At 37.7% G+C, this 11,883-nt stretch overlaps 3 protein-coding genes across 6 annotated transcripts; all 3 read left to right on the forward strand.

Annotated features, from left to right (window-relative positions):
* The first annotated feature begins 293 nt into the window (after positions 1 to 293).
* Positions 294 to 3,259, forward strand: LOC125211151 (protein COFACTOR ASSEMBLY OF COMPLEX C SUBUNIT B CCB1, chloroplastic). Of its 2 annotated transcripts, none has more exons than XM_048110855.1 (5): positions 294 to 480; positions 1,734 to 2,068; positions 2,203 to 2,327; positions 2,736 to 2,888; positions 2,970 to 3,259. In XM_048110855.1, exons 1-5 carry the CDS (start codon positions 309 to 311, stop codon positions 3,154 to 3,156), a joined length of 972 nt encoding a protein of 323 aa, XP_047966812.1. In that variant the 5' UTR covers positions 294 to 308; the 3' UTR covers positions 3,157 to 3,259. The 2 variants fall into 2 exon arrangements, with proteins under 2 accessions (XP_047966812.1, XP_047966814.1); XM_048110857.1 differs by having other exon boundaries at positions 385 to 480; positions 1,741 to 2,068.
* A 513-nt stretch (positions 3,260 to 3,772) lies between these two features.
* On the forward strand, positions 3,773 to 6,716 carry LOC125211061 (ELL-associated factor 1-like). 2 transcript variants are annotated; one of them, XM_048110742.1, is made up of 6 exons: positions 3,773 to 3,884; positions 4,504 to 4,589; positions 4,689 to 4,802; positions 4,930 to 5,288; positions 5,695 to 5,737; positions 6,080 to 6,716. In XM_048110742.1, exons 3-6 carry the CDS (start codon positions 4,691 to 4,693, stop codon positions 6,502 to 6,504), a joined length of 939 nt encoding a protein of 312 aa, XP_047966699.1. In that variant the 5' UTR covers positions 3,773 to 3,884; positions 4,504 to 4,589; positions 4,689 to 4,690; the 3' UTR covers positions 6,505 to 6,716. The 2 variants fall into 2 exon arrangements, with proteins under 2 accessions (XP_047966699.1, XP_047966698.1); XM_048110741.1 differs by having other exon boundaries at positions 4,504 to 4,802.
* Positions 6,717 to 7,805: 1,089 nt separating this feature from the next.
* LOC125208983 lies at positions 7,806 to 11,641 on the forward strand. Of its 2 annotated transcripts, none has more exons than XM_048108540.1 (9): positions 7,806 to 7,955; positions 8,576 to 8,756; positions 8,843 to 8,900; positions 9,012 to 9,146; positions 9,245 to 9,847; positions 9,919 to 10,062; positions 10,132 to 10,257; positions 10,552 to 10,593; positions 10,896 to 11,641. In XM_048108540.1, the coding sequence occupies exons 2-9, from the start codon at positions 8,620 to 8,622 to the stop codon at positions 11,508 to 11,510; spliced, it is 1,860 nt and encodes a 619-aa protein (XP_047964497.1). In that variant the 5' UTR covers positions 7,806 to 7,955; positions 8,576 to 8,619; the 3' UTR covers positions 11,511 to 11,641. The 2 variants fall into 2 exon arrangements, with proteins under 2 accessions (XP_047964497.1, XP_047964498.1); XM_048108541.1 differs by having other exon boundaries at positions 8,605 to 8,756.
* The last annotated feature ends 242 nt before the right edge of the window (positions 11,642 to 11,883 follow it).

Below are 11,883 nucleotides of genomic sequence, written 5' to 3' on the forward strand. Positions count from 1 at the left end.
AAATATAAAAATTAAAAACTCCGTTTGTTGTGATTGTTTATCTCATCTCAAAGTGCATTGACTCAATTCTGAGTTTTTCAAATTTATATGTGCTTTTTTTTTCAAAGAATAAAATCAAAACCAACCCCAAAAATTATCGTTGGTGAAATTTGCAAACAATCTCAATGTATTGAACACTTTTTTTAAAAAAAAATTACTAACCATGTAGTAGTATATTTTTAAATTTTGATTTTTAAAATATCACAATTTAATTTTGTTCGATGTTGTAGGCGTTTAGGTTCAGGAACGATTTCAATTTAATTAACGGAATGAAATCGGTACGGCGAAACGCGATTTTTATTCTGTTGAAACCCATTCAACCGCCACTAATCTCATCTTCAGCAGCTCCTTTCCCCTTATCCACCGCTGCCTTCTTCTTCGGCGAGGGGCTCATCATCTCCACCTGCCTCCGCTTCCCTTCCCTCCATCAATTCTACAGCCGTGAGTTCTTTCATCTCTCCTCTTCTATTTCATTTTCGTTATCGTGGAGCCGCTGCAGTAGTGCTAGTGTTTTGTGAGCTGAATTAGGCGCCAATTACCTCAGGAAATATGCATTGTGTGTATGTGTGTGTTTGTGTTTGTGTGAATATCTGTGAAAATAGGATGGCCTCGGATTATGCTGATGAAATTGAAATCCTTACAATAATTTAGCTCTGGAAACAACAATATGGAAGTTTGCAAATCTTCTTTGATAATGAATCTTTGGATTGAACCAAAACCAAAACCCTAATCCAAATATTTCTAGCTTCGAACCATAATCACTCTTGCAGGATGTGTATTCATCACGTAGTCAGCACATTAAGATTTTTTATAATTCTCTTTATTGATTGGATTTGTAGCTTTTGATGTGGGCATCTTCCCTAAATGTAGTCATGGAGCTTCTATGTGCTTATGCTGCATCTTTTTTGATAATTCAGTTAATTTGTGGTATTTCTTGTTTATCCCACTGTGTTTCTATAAACGGCCCTTTAAAGAGAGTACATTTACAATTTCTACACATTATTAGATACTCTTATCCAAAAGAAAATTCATGTCTTTACTCAGGTTCTTCGTGCTTTTAGCTGTGATGTCTATAGAGTTGTTAGCTGCTAAGCACAGGTCCTCTTATCTGATGTATATGAAATGAAGGAAACAAATTTTTACTACCTATGCACCAACTGAAGCCCAATTAGAAGTGACTTTAGTCTTCTTGTTTACTCTTTTCATTCAAGCTTTGATTTCATTTTTATGTGTTTTAGTTGTCCTTTCAATCATTTATATGGATGTGAATTGCCATATTGGATTACGTTTCTTAGTTTTTTCATGATAATGCTCTAAATATACAATTGCTAAGGTTGATTAAATCTTTCTTTGTGCTTTTGGCAACCTTGTATGAACAAGCTAACATCTCTGTTTCTTAATTTTTGATGAGTAACATGATCATAGAAGTGTGTTTAACTAATAGCTAATTCCCCATACTTTTTTTGCTCCTTGATCATTTGGTTCTGTTAAGATGATTGAGATTTTTTATTTCTATCAACTTCAGTGATTCAAATAAACTGGTTTTCGTTCAGTTTGAAGTCAAAAGTGTGTTATGGCTTTGATACATGATGGTCATTGTAGTAAATTAAACTTGAGAACTTGTGGAATGTAAATGAGAGGTAGATTAAACATACAAGTTCTCAAAAACTGATTAGTTTTTATTGTTCTTGAAGTCATCAGAAAAATGGCAACAAAGCTACTAATATCTCCTCTCTCTCATCGTTGCACAATTTCAACCCAAGACCAACAGCACATTCACTCATGGCCTGGAAGTGTCCGAGTGCCAAAAAAGCAGAGGAGCCTTGCAGTTCAACTATCTACCTCTGTGGGCGATGCTTTGTTGTCGTCTTCAGATTTTGTGGAGCATCTACCTCAGCATACACAGTCTCTCTTTCTGCTTGCAGAAAGTACTGGCTACTCACTGGCTAGTTATTATACTTCTCTGGGTCTCTTTGTCATCTCCGTTCCCGGTCTTTGGTCCCTCATCAAACGTTCAGTAAAATCCAAGGTACTGTACTTCTAGCTCCAGTTACTGCTGCTTTTAAACTAGCATCGGGTAAGTATGAGGATACATACTAGTGTTGTTTCGTTGCTCTCTTTTTTCATTGAAATTGAACCTTTACATTTAAATGTCTGAATTAGGTTGTTAAGAAGACACTCGTAGGAGAAGGGGAAGGAAAGAAGGCACCTAGTCAGGTTGCAGGAGAAATACTATCGTTCTTTACTCGCAACAATTTTGTAGTGTCAGATAGAGGAGAGACAATAGTGTAAGCAATCAATACCACTGCTTTGTGCTGTTGAGTACTTTCATTTCGTAGTTCAGGCAGATTGGATAGCTCGTGTTGTTCCATATTGGGGAAATAGATGAAAACGTATGTCTATAATATGAGTAGGCTGCAATGCAGTGATCACAATAGAGTAAAAAATGCTTCCAAATTGGGGAAATAGTTGAAAATGTATGTCTATATTATTGGGTATCAGTTAGTTTTGCTGAGCTCGGTTACATGACATTAACATCGAACGGGATTACAGCAATTACATATCCCTCCCCTCTCTACACGCTCATGTAATTGTTTATGACCTTTGTAACATATAAGTTGATCAGTAGCACGATTATGATGATATATCGCTCGCTCTCTCTCTCACACACGCACACATGTTTTTATCTCTTTCAGATTCGAAGGGGTGATGGTGCCAAGCCGAGGTCAAGCAGCATTGCTCACTTTCTGCACCTGTATAAGTCTTGCAAGTGTAGCACTTGTTCTCACAATAACTTATCCAGACATCGGAAACAACTGGTTCTGGCTAACCATATTGAGTCCATTGGCGTAAGTCCGTAATGATATTCCTGTTTTCTACTCTTAACTGGATGGTCGCACGAGGGAAGCTAACGCGTGGTGTTGAAACAGGGGAGTTTATTACTGGACGAAAGCATCTAGGAAGGAGCAGATTCAGGTAAAAGTATTGGTGGGCGACGACGGGAACCTGTCGGAGATCATCGTCCAAGGCGACGATCAGCAAGTGGAGCAGATGAGAAAGGAGCTTCAGCTGAGTGAGAAGGGTATGGTGTATGTGAAGGGTCTCTTTGAAAGATAAAATCAATGGAAATTGTGAATGATGTGTTAAGTCCTCAGTCAGCAAAGCAATGTATATGTAACATATATGGTGAAGGCAAGAGAGTACGCTTTTTCGACGTGAATTTTAGCGGCAATTATCCCTACATTACGGTTTCGAACGTGAGTTTTAACGATAATCATCTCTAAGTTACTATTGTTGTTCTCTAGCATCCCATCCTATTTAAAAGAACAAAGATAATATTTTTAAGTGGCGTTCGGTTGTCATGACCAATTATCATTTGAAATGATAATTCATATAAAATTAAGTTTGACAAATGATAATTCATATAAAATTAAGTTTGACCAATTATCATTTGATAATTCATATAAAATTAAGTTTGTGAGATTTAATCTTATAAATAAAACATAATATTTAATTATGAAACGCAACCTTGCAATCAGAACAATCTCCTAATATCTAATTAATTGAGAATAACAATCTCCTAATATCTAATTAATTGAGAATCGTATATAAAAATATGAACCTATTCATGCATAAAAGCCCATATTAATATACATAAAAGCCCATATAATTATACTCCATAAAAAGCCCACTATAATTAGAACGCAACTAAATTTTTTGTTTATTTGTTTATTTTTAATATTTTTGTGATCCACACTAATCATCTAGAACCGCCGCCCTGTCCACCGGAGCCGCCACCCTCCACCACCACCACCACCACCGCCACCGCAGTCTGCTAACCCTCGGTATGTGCAGATTCTTTCATCCTCATCACCAGATTCGGTTTAATTTCTAAAATGCATACTCGCATTTGACGATCTCTTTGCGATTGTTAGCTGTATTTAAGAGAAATTGATTTGCCTCAAAGTGTTACATAAACGATATGCGATTTGAGGTTAATTCATACTATGTATTATGTATAAAGTGAATTGGTATTATCATCTGTCTTGTTGTGAATCCTGCTAAGTTTTCCATGAAAAATTTAACCGATTTTCTACTGGAGTACCAAATTGATTAGATGTTTCTGGTAGCATCAGAAGGAGATTTTTTTTTGGCAAAAGTAATTTTTAATCCTTTTTATGGAATTTTTGCTTCTTTCGGTCCAACTGCTGTAGAGAAAAATGTGTTGATTGTTTTAGATGGTGTGTAGATGTTTCAGTATGAATAACGAAGTGGAATTAATTGAGAAATGGTTGTATAAAAAATTACTGTTGCTGTACGGTAGCATCAGAAGATGTTTGTGTTTATAGGTTTCTGAATTTTAGTTAACACTGTTGAAAATTTGTCCTTTGAATTGATTGTTCTAGTTCTGAATCATGTTATGCTTTTGGATTAGTAACTTCGACCCCTTTTATCATGTAACAGAAAGTTAGATTACAGTGAATCCGTGAAGGTGATATTCTAAAGAGTCGAAGATTTCCATCGGCAACGACAAGAATAACCCTCATCCTGTTAGTTCTTTGTCGTTCAATTCCGACGACTCCAGAATTGTTGCATCTGGATAACTCATAATTGGTCAGAGCGTTGCAAAATATAATATAAAATGGCAGGGATGAACAATTCGAGTGAACCGAGCACTGCACCCCAAGCTGATCGATGGTACAACCTGACCCTAGGCTCCTCCTTCAGCAATCACAATCCCTCGAAATTCTGCACTTTTCGCTGTATGTACTCCTACTACTGTTCTTCTTTTACTTTCTTCATTGTTCAATGTACTCAAATCTTGGTTATTGTAAATGGATGTATTTTCATCCCTGTATTAATATTGTATCGTATTCATTTCTTTGTCAGATGAGTTCAAGCCAGCATCAATTGATAAGAATCAGCGAGGCACCCTGCACAAGAGCAAAGATAATAAGGTTGCCGTGGAGTTCCAGAATATACAACCTGGGAAGCCTAAGGTAACCTTTGAGGGCACTAGTGAGGATTGCAAGGACAACGATGCTGTTCTTTTCTTTGATGGCGAGTCTTTTCGGTTGGAGCGATTGCACCGTGCTGTCAAGCGATTGAGGCATAATCGGATGATGGGTGAATCTGCAGGGCCAGGACCAGGGGTTCCATCAGTTGGAATGGCAGATCCAAGTTCGCCACCGATTGCGAAAGGGATTAAGCATCAGCCTTTGGACAAGGACCCATATCCTGCTCTGCCTGTAGGTTCTTTCTATTCAACTGTGTTGATCCCTTCTTCTTGATCTTTTTAGAGAATCAAAATTCTTAATTATGCTTTATTTTTTAAATGCCTTCTCTCTTAAGAAATTGTCTGATTGTTGCACACATGATAGCTCATTTTGTAGTTATTTTTATATTTTGTTGGGGATCAGGGGTCTATTACTAAACACGAACTGCACATTTCCATAGCCTTTTTAGGTCGAACTGCTCATTTTCGTAGCCTTTTTGTCCATATTCAGATGATTTATACATGATATATAGCATCAAGTATCTTGAATTTGTGTGATATCTTGGATCTTATAGCAAGTCTCTTGAATTCGGTGGTATCTTGTATCTTACCATTGGAACGAGTAACTAGCTTTTCCCTTTTCCCATTTACTTTTGCAGGTTGAAGTTGAACGAATTGAGATTGGAGACTACAAAACCTCGGGTATGTATGTTAATACAGAAACATTAACTGCATCTGCACTACATGTGAATTTGGCTCTCATCCCTCTTAACCATGGGATATTCCGCTAAGCCGTACGTACTTATGGCTAAAGTTTGGTGTCACATCACAGCGAAAAATGGTGAAACACCTTGTTTTTATCTGTGAAAAAATGCAAAACTACTGATAGTGATACGTATCTTAGGCTGTTCGATTTGTTAGTATTGTCAGAAGAATAGAGTTTAGCTTCATATTTGATTGAGTTGATACCATTTAGGTAGTTGTTATTCTTGGTTATGTTGGGATACGTAACACAATTGTGAACTCCTTTTATCTTCGAATCAGATGCAAAGCCTAGAGTGGAGAAGACTGCTGAAATCCCTGCTGCGCAGCCAAACTCATCAAACCCGTCACCGGAGTTGCAGATTGACGACCGAGAGGAAGAAGATGATCTGGATATAATGAATGATGATGATGATGGCAATCCACCACCTCATGGAGGGACTGTCGAAGTAAAAGAGCTTGACTTCGACATCAACATACCACATCAAACTGACACAGATGAGGAGATTGGTGATATTGACATTGATGTTAGCGACAACGAAGCTGGTAAGGGACCAAATGCTGAAAATGCACAAGCAAGAGAAGGCCAGACTTCGAGCTCGAGCAGCAGCAGCGGGAGTGAGAGTAGCAGCAGTGGAAGCGGAAGCAGGAGTAGCAGCAGCAGCGATAGTGATAGCAGCGATGCGGATTCTGTTACCTCCATCTGAAAAAACTCATAAATTGAAAGGCCTCCTCATATTGGGATATACAGATCAACTTATTGTTCTTTTCCAGATGATGCTAGAATTGTTTATTTACACTTTCAAATGTAGGTTTTTTTTATATGATCTAGTTATGTACTGTACTTGATAACACTTATGTTATATTTAATTTAGTGCGGCACATAAAAATAGATTGGTAAAAGGGATGATGTTTTACATACTACTATGTTATATCCAGATTTCTTTGGGAAAAAAAACTTATTATAGTTGTACTATTTAACCATGAATTGTAATCCCTCCGTCTCATTAACATTAAAGATGACTTATTTTCTATTTTGGTTTGTTAGACTTATTTTCTATTTTGGTTTGTCTCATTCAAGATGACCCATTTCTATAAATGGAAATATTTTTATCTCTATTTTATTCTCTCTTACTTTACTCTTTCTACTTAACACACTCTCCACTTAACACACAAAATAAAACTGCATAAAAATTCGTGCTGCCCAAGGGTCATCTTCCTTGAGACCAGAGGGAGTACTAACTTAGTAAGACATTTTATATCCAATCCGTAAATTTGAGACTTGGGTCACATAAAGAGTTATTCTATCGGGTTCCAATTGGCCCATTCTTTAAAACTCATGAATAGTCTGAGCCCAGACCCGATCGGTTATAATCAAAGAATCGCTTATAAATATTAAGCTTTTAGATTTATCACCGAAGTGCTTGTGTAGCCCATTGGTTAGAGTATAATCGAATTGAAATGATCGGTTAACTGACCCTGAATCACCCTTGATTGATAACTATAACTGGACTCGATTATATCAATTCTTCCAAAAAATCTTAATTCCTAAATGCTCATTGGCTAAGGGTGGATATTCATTCGGTCCAGTTATAATCGAATTTAAATGATCGGTTAATCAACCATGAATCACTCTAGATTGATAACTAGAACCGAACTCGATTCTATAGATTCTTCCAAAAACGGATAGGCTTCTCGGTTAACCCAAAAAACAACATGACACTCTAAAGCCTAATAAAACGGAATCAGAGAATCTACTAAATTATCCTATTGCATTTTTATTTATTTTTTGTTTTAATCATAGGTGTACCGAATCCGTCTTTGACGAAATCCGACTAATTTTGTTTGACTATGTTTGGTTGCGAATTAAGGCCAGAAGTTTCTTAGCAAGTGGCGGGATTTGAATCCGTGACCTCAATGCAAATGATAAGAAAAAGTAAATATAGATGGCCCAAAGAGAAATATAAGGTCCTATTTTTCTCAAAAGCCCACAAAATAAGAAGAAAAAGAATCGATGCGTTGATGGCGGAATAAAACAGAAGAGAAGCGAAGAGAAGTGCAGCAAAGGAAAAAAGAAGACTTACTATAAAGACGAGAAACCGCCGTGCCGAAGGAGCTTCTGGAGCTTCCGATGCCGCCGATGAGGCCTTGGACCTCGGTACAAGCTGATTCCTTATGCCTCAACACCCGATTGGGGATTTCTTTGCAGATTGCATGCGTTGCATTTCACAAATTTTAGGTCTATTGATGGATGGCTGCACTTCTGAGAGAAAATGCTGGACTTATTTTATTGATTGTATTGCGTTATTTTAATTGATTTTGTGCAATCTATTCTAGGCGGAGTCTTAGTGCTTTGGCCATTAATTGTGCAATTTGCCGCATAGGAATTAGCCCTTTAGCAAAGGGAGGTTGAGTTTTGGTTAAATTAGTGTTGATGATTGCATCATTTGACTAAAACATTGCTCAGTTAATCGATTGGATGGTAGTATCACGGGTGAATTGATGTTTAAGCTTCTCTGCTCCTCTGATTCTTGAGTAGGATAAAAGTTGGACTGATGGTCAAGTAGTTTCTTATGCTGTATGATATCATGCGCGTGGACCTAAACCGGGTGGATATCTGAATTATAGTTGCTAGCTTAATTTAGATGTGTAGAGGATTCTTTGTTGATATGGAGGAAACTTATTTGTGTGATGAGTAATGACGTTAAAATGTGTGCGTTTAATTCAGAATTTCATGTGGTTGATGCTATGTTTTTATGTTCTCTCTTTATTTCTTAGGGACTGATTGGAGTTAAATGATGGTGAAGGTGCTATTTTAAATTATGGTTCCATGTGAAGAAGATATGATGGCGCTAATGAGAAATGAACAAGAGCATAGTGAGTCGGAAATCAGTCGGCCAAAAACGAAGAAGAACCAAGATGGAACATCTCGTCCAGCATGTTCTTGGGTGCAATTCAGGTACTGCATTCACTTAACGGTTTCCTGCAAACTTTTGTTTCCCATTTTGAAATCCATACAGCTGATTCCAACCATTTTTTGCTTAGCCGTGAATTTATAAAGGAGTACACTGCATCCCACCCAGAATCCTCGGGCTTGAAAGTGGTATGTCTATGTTGTTATAGTGCTGATACAAAGCTTGGGTGTCAATTGAGACTTGTGTGGGGATAACAAAAAAAAAAGAAAAGAAATGTGCTTATGGGCAATCTTTTTTAGGCCACAAAAGCTGCATCAGATGCCTGGAAATTGATGAGTCCTGAAGAGAAGTCAAAATACACTAATCGTGCCCGTGAAGTATGGGATAAATACTTGAGCACTACCCCAGCACGTATTCCCAAACCAAGAAGACAAGTATTGGCTTATAGTTTTCTAGAATTTATAAATTAGATGTTTATGTGTCATTGTATTCTCATATAATTATAAACTAAATGGTGACCCTCATGGTGCAGACCAAACTTGTTACTAGATGCTCTCCTGGTCGATTATTAAATGTGTTGCAACGGCTCACACTTGACCAAAAAGCTGCTGTAAAGAGCATGGGATTTGGTAGTATCCTCAACCTCAGATGCCGAACTCTGCGACGCAGCCTGTGTCTTTGGTTATTGGAGAAGTTTAATACTGTCCGGCGCAGCTTGGAAATCTGTGGCGAGCGTATACCTTTAACTCCTCAAGATGTTGAATTGGTGATGGGATTTGCGTCGAGTGGGAAGGATGTGGTTAACTCCGGACCTGATGAATTGATTGCTGAATTGCGCAAGAAGTACAATGCTACAAATCGTGGGATTTCTGTCAGGCTCCTGGAAGAAAGGTTGGCTGTCCCAGAAGCTGGGGAGGATTTTAAGAGGTCTTTTCTCCTTTATGTGTTGGGCACTCTACTCTGCCCCACGGCGAGGCTGGATGTTAGTCCATCGTTTCTCCATTTTTTGACAGACATGGACACTATCCACCAATATAACTGGGGGAAGTTTTTACTTGATCGGCTAGTTAGAGAAGTAGCTCGCTATCGTCAAGGGAAGCAGCGTGCAGTTGGTGGCTGTCTTCTGTTTCTCCAAGTGAGACTCAATAAATCCTTTCATTTTTCAAAACATTATTTCTCATTTCCATCCATTTTGCCCTTCCTCAGCTCTTTTATTATGAGAGTGTGGCTGTTGGAGAACCATCTGAACTGTCCCCCGCTATATTTCCATGCCTATCTTCTTGGGGTGAAGAAGAAATTAGTGAGAGAGAGAAGCAAGAGAAAGAACTTGGCGGTTACGGATGTGGAGAGGTATGCTTCATGTAACCTACATGCATTTATTGTAATAATGGTGAATCTGGTTTAAATGTTTTCTTGTAGGTGGTTTGCAAGGAAAGAGGCCTTGGGATGGGAATGCTGGGTTATAGGACCCAATCAGACAGCAATCATCTAGGAGTGCCACCAGATGTTGAAAATTATTCTTTACTTGAACAGGTTGATTATCAGGTATTTATTCTGGAGATCATTTTCATCTTGATGGTCATTACTATATCGATTCTTCATGTGATTATTCGAGTGTTTCAAATTTACCCATTTATGTTAATGGGTAAATTTGCAACTAATTCATTTAGTTCATGGTTACAGAACAGTGATATTTACCAAACTTATCTTTTTGGTCATTGTTTATCTGCTTGTGTTCATATATTCTTTTCCATGCCAGATATCTTTAAGTGCAGTAACCTTGATTTATGCAATATGCATATAACTTTCCCAATTTAAGCTATGGATTTTTACGTACAGTGTGGAGAAGATCAAATTAATGGGGGCATGTTCACTGCAGAGGTAAATGATGATTCCATTTTGGTAATTGTGTAGAAAACAGAGAAAAACAGATAATGACCTTGAAAACATGATTTTTTTTTCCCTTGCCATCCATGATTGTTTTGTTTTCATATATTTCTTTCTTATTTCACACTATTGGATATTAATGGTAGTTTTTCATTGATTTTATTTGTTTGTTTTTGCCAACAATTCATACCGAGTTCCATGATCTGATAACTGGTTTTTAACCTTAAAATTCTGCTTGACACTATGATCTCGTTACACTGGCCTTAGAATATTTTTGTTATACTATGTTATTTCAGGACAATATGCCTATAAATGGTGATGAAGGCAACACCATCTGTGTGGATATTGAAATTTCCGATCCAGTGAGAGCACCCTGCCGAAATTCTCAGTATGGTTGTGCAGAAATCGTGGTTTACAACAAGAGAAGAGAGCACGAAGAAGTCTGCATCGGTTCACCCTGTGCGTGCCCCCTCCAGAAGTGCCATTATGTTGGCTCGTCTCTACAACTGTCAGAGCATTTTAGCAGTAAGCACTGGGACTCAGGAAGACGATTCCAGTATAACTGCCCTTTACCTGTCACCTTAAACAAGAATGAAGCATTTCTCGTGCTACAAGCTGAGAAAGATGGCATTCTTTTTCTCCTGAACAAAGGAACGGAAAGTATTGGGCATACAGTCATGATTACTTGCATGAGCCCGAGCTCATCAAAGGACCAGTATCTGTATGATATTGTATCTGAAAGAGGAAATAGCTGTCTCAGACTGAAGTCGTACACGAACAATTTTCCGGGTAGGGTCGAAGGATCGCCCCCGGTGGATTTTCTTTTGGTCCCTTTTGGTTTTGTAGACGCAAATGGCAACCTAGACCTAGAGCTGTGTATATGGAACTCAACTGATATAGGAGCTGATTGACTTTCACTAATCTCTCTCTCTCTCTCTCTCTCTCTCAAAGTGTATCTAGTTTCCATATTTATTGTTTTGGTGAATCACACCAACACAAGATTTATGTCAATGGAGGATGTAACATTTGTTTGTTTTGTAGAGATTATAGGCTGTGTAAAAATAACAAAGAAAAAACTGATGAAAAACTTGCCTACGGTGGCCGTCACATGTATTAATCAGATCGACAAAGGCTCTTTTCATTGAGTACTGATATTTTTTTGATGAAAATTGTAAATGAAGTTATTATACATTGAAAAATACACGCATGGATCTATACCCTCCTTAAATATATTCCCGAGGTTAAGCTTAAAATCATAATATGATTTTTTCAATATATTTTCCA

Source organism: Salvia hispanica, chromosome 3 (genome assembly GCF_023119035.1).
Source record: "Salvia hispanica cultivar TCC Black 2014 chromosome 3, UniMelb_Shisp_WGS_1.0, whole genome shotgun sequence".
In the NCBI taxonomy this organism is placed as follows: Eukaryota; Viridiplantae; Streptophyta; class Magnoliopsida; order Lamiales; family Lamiaceae; genus Salvia; species Salvia hispanica.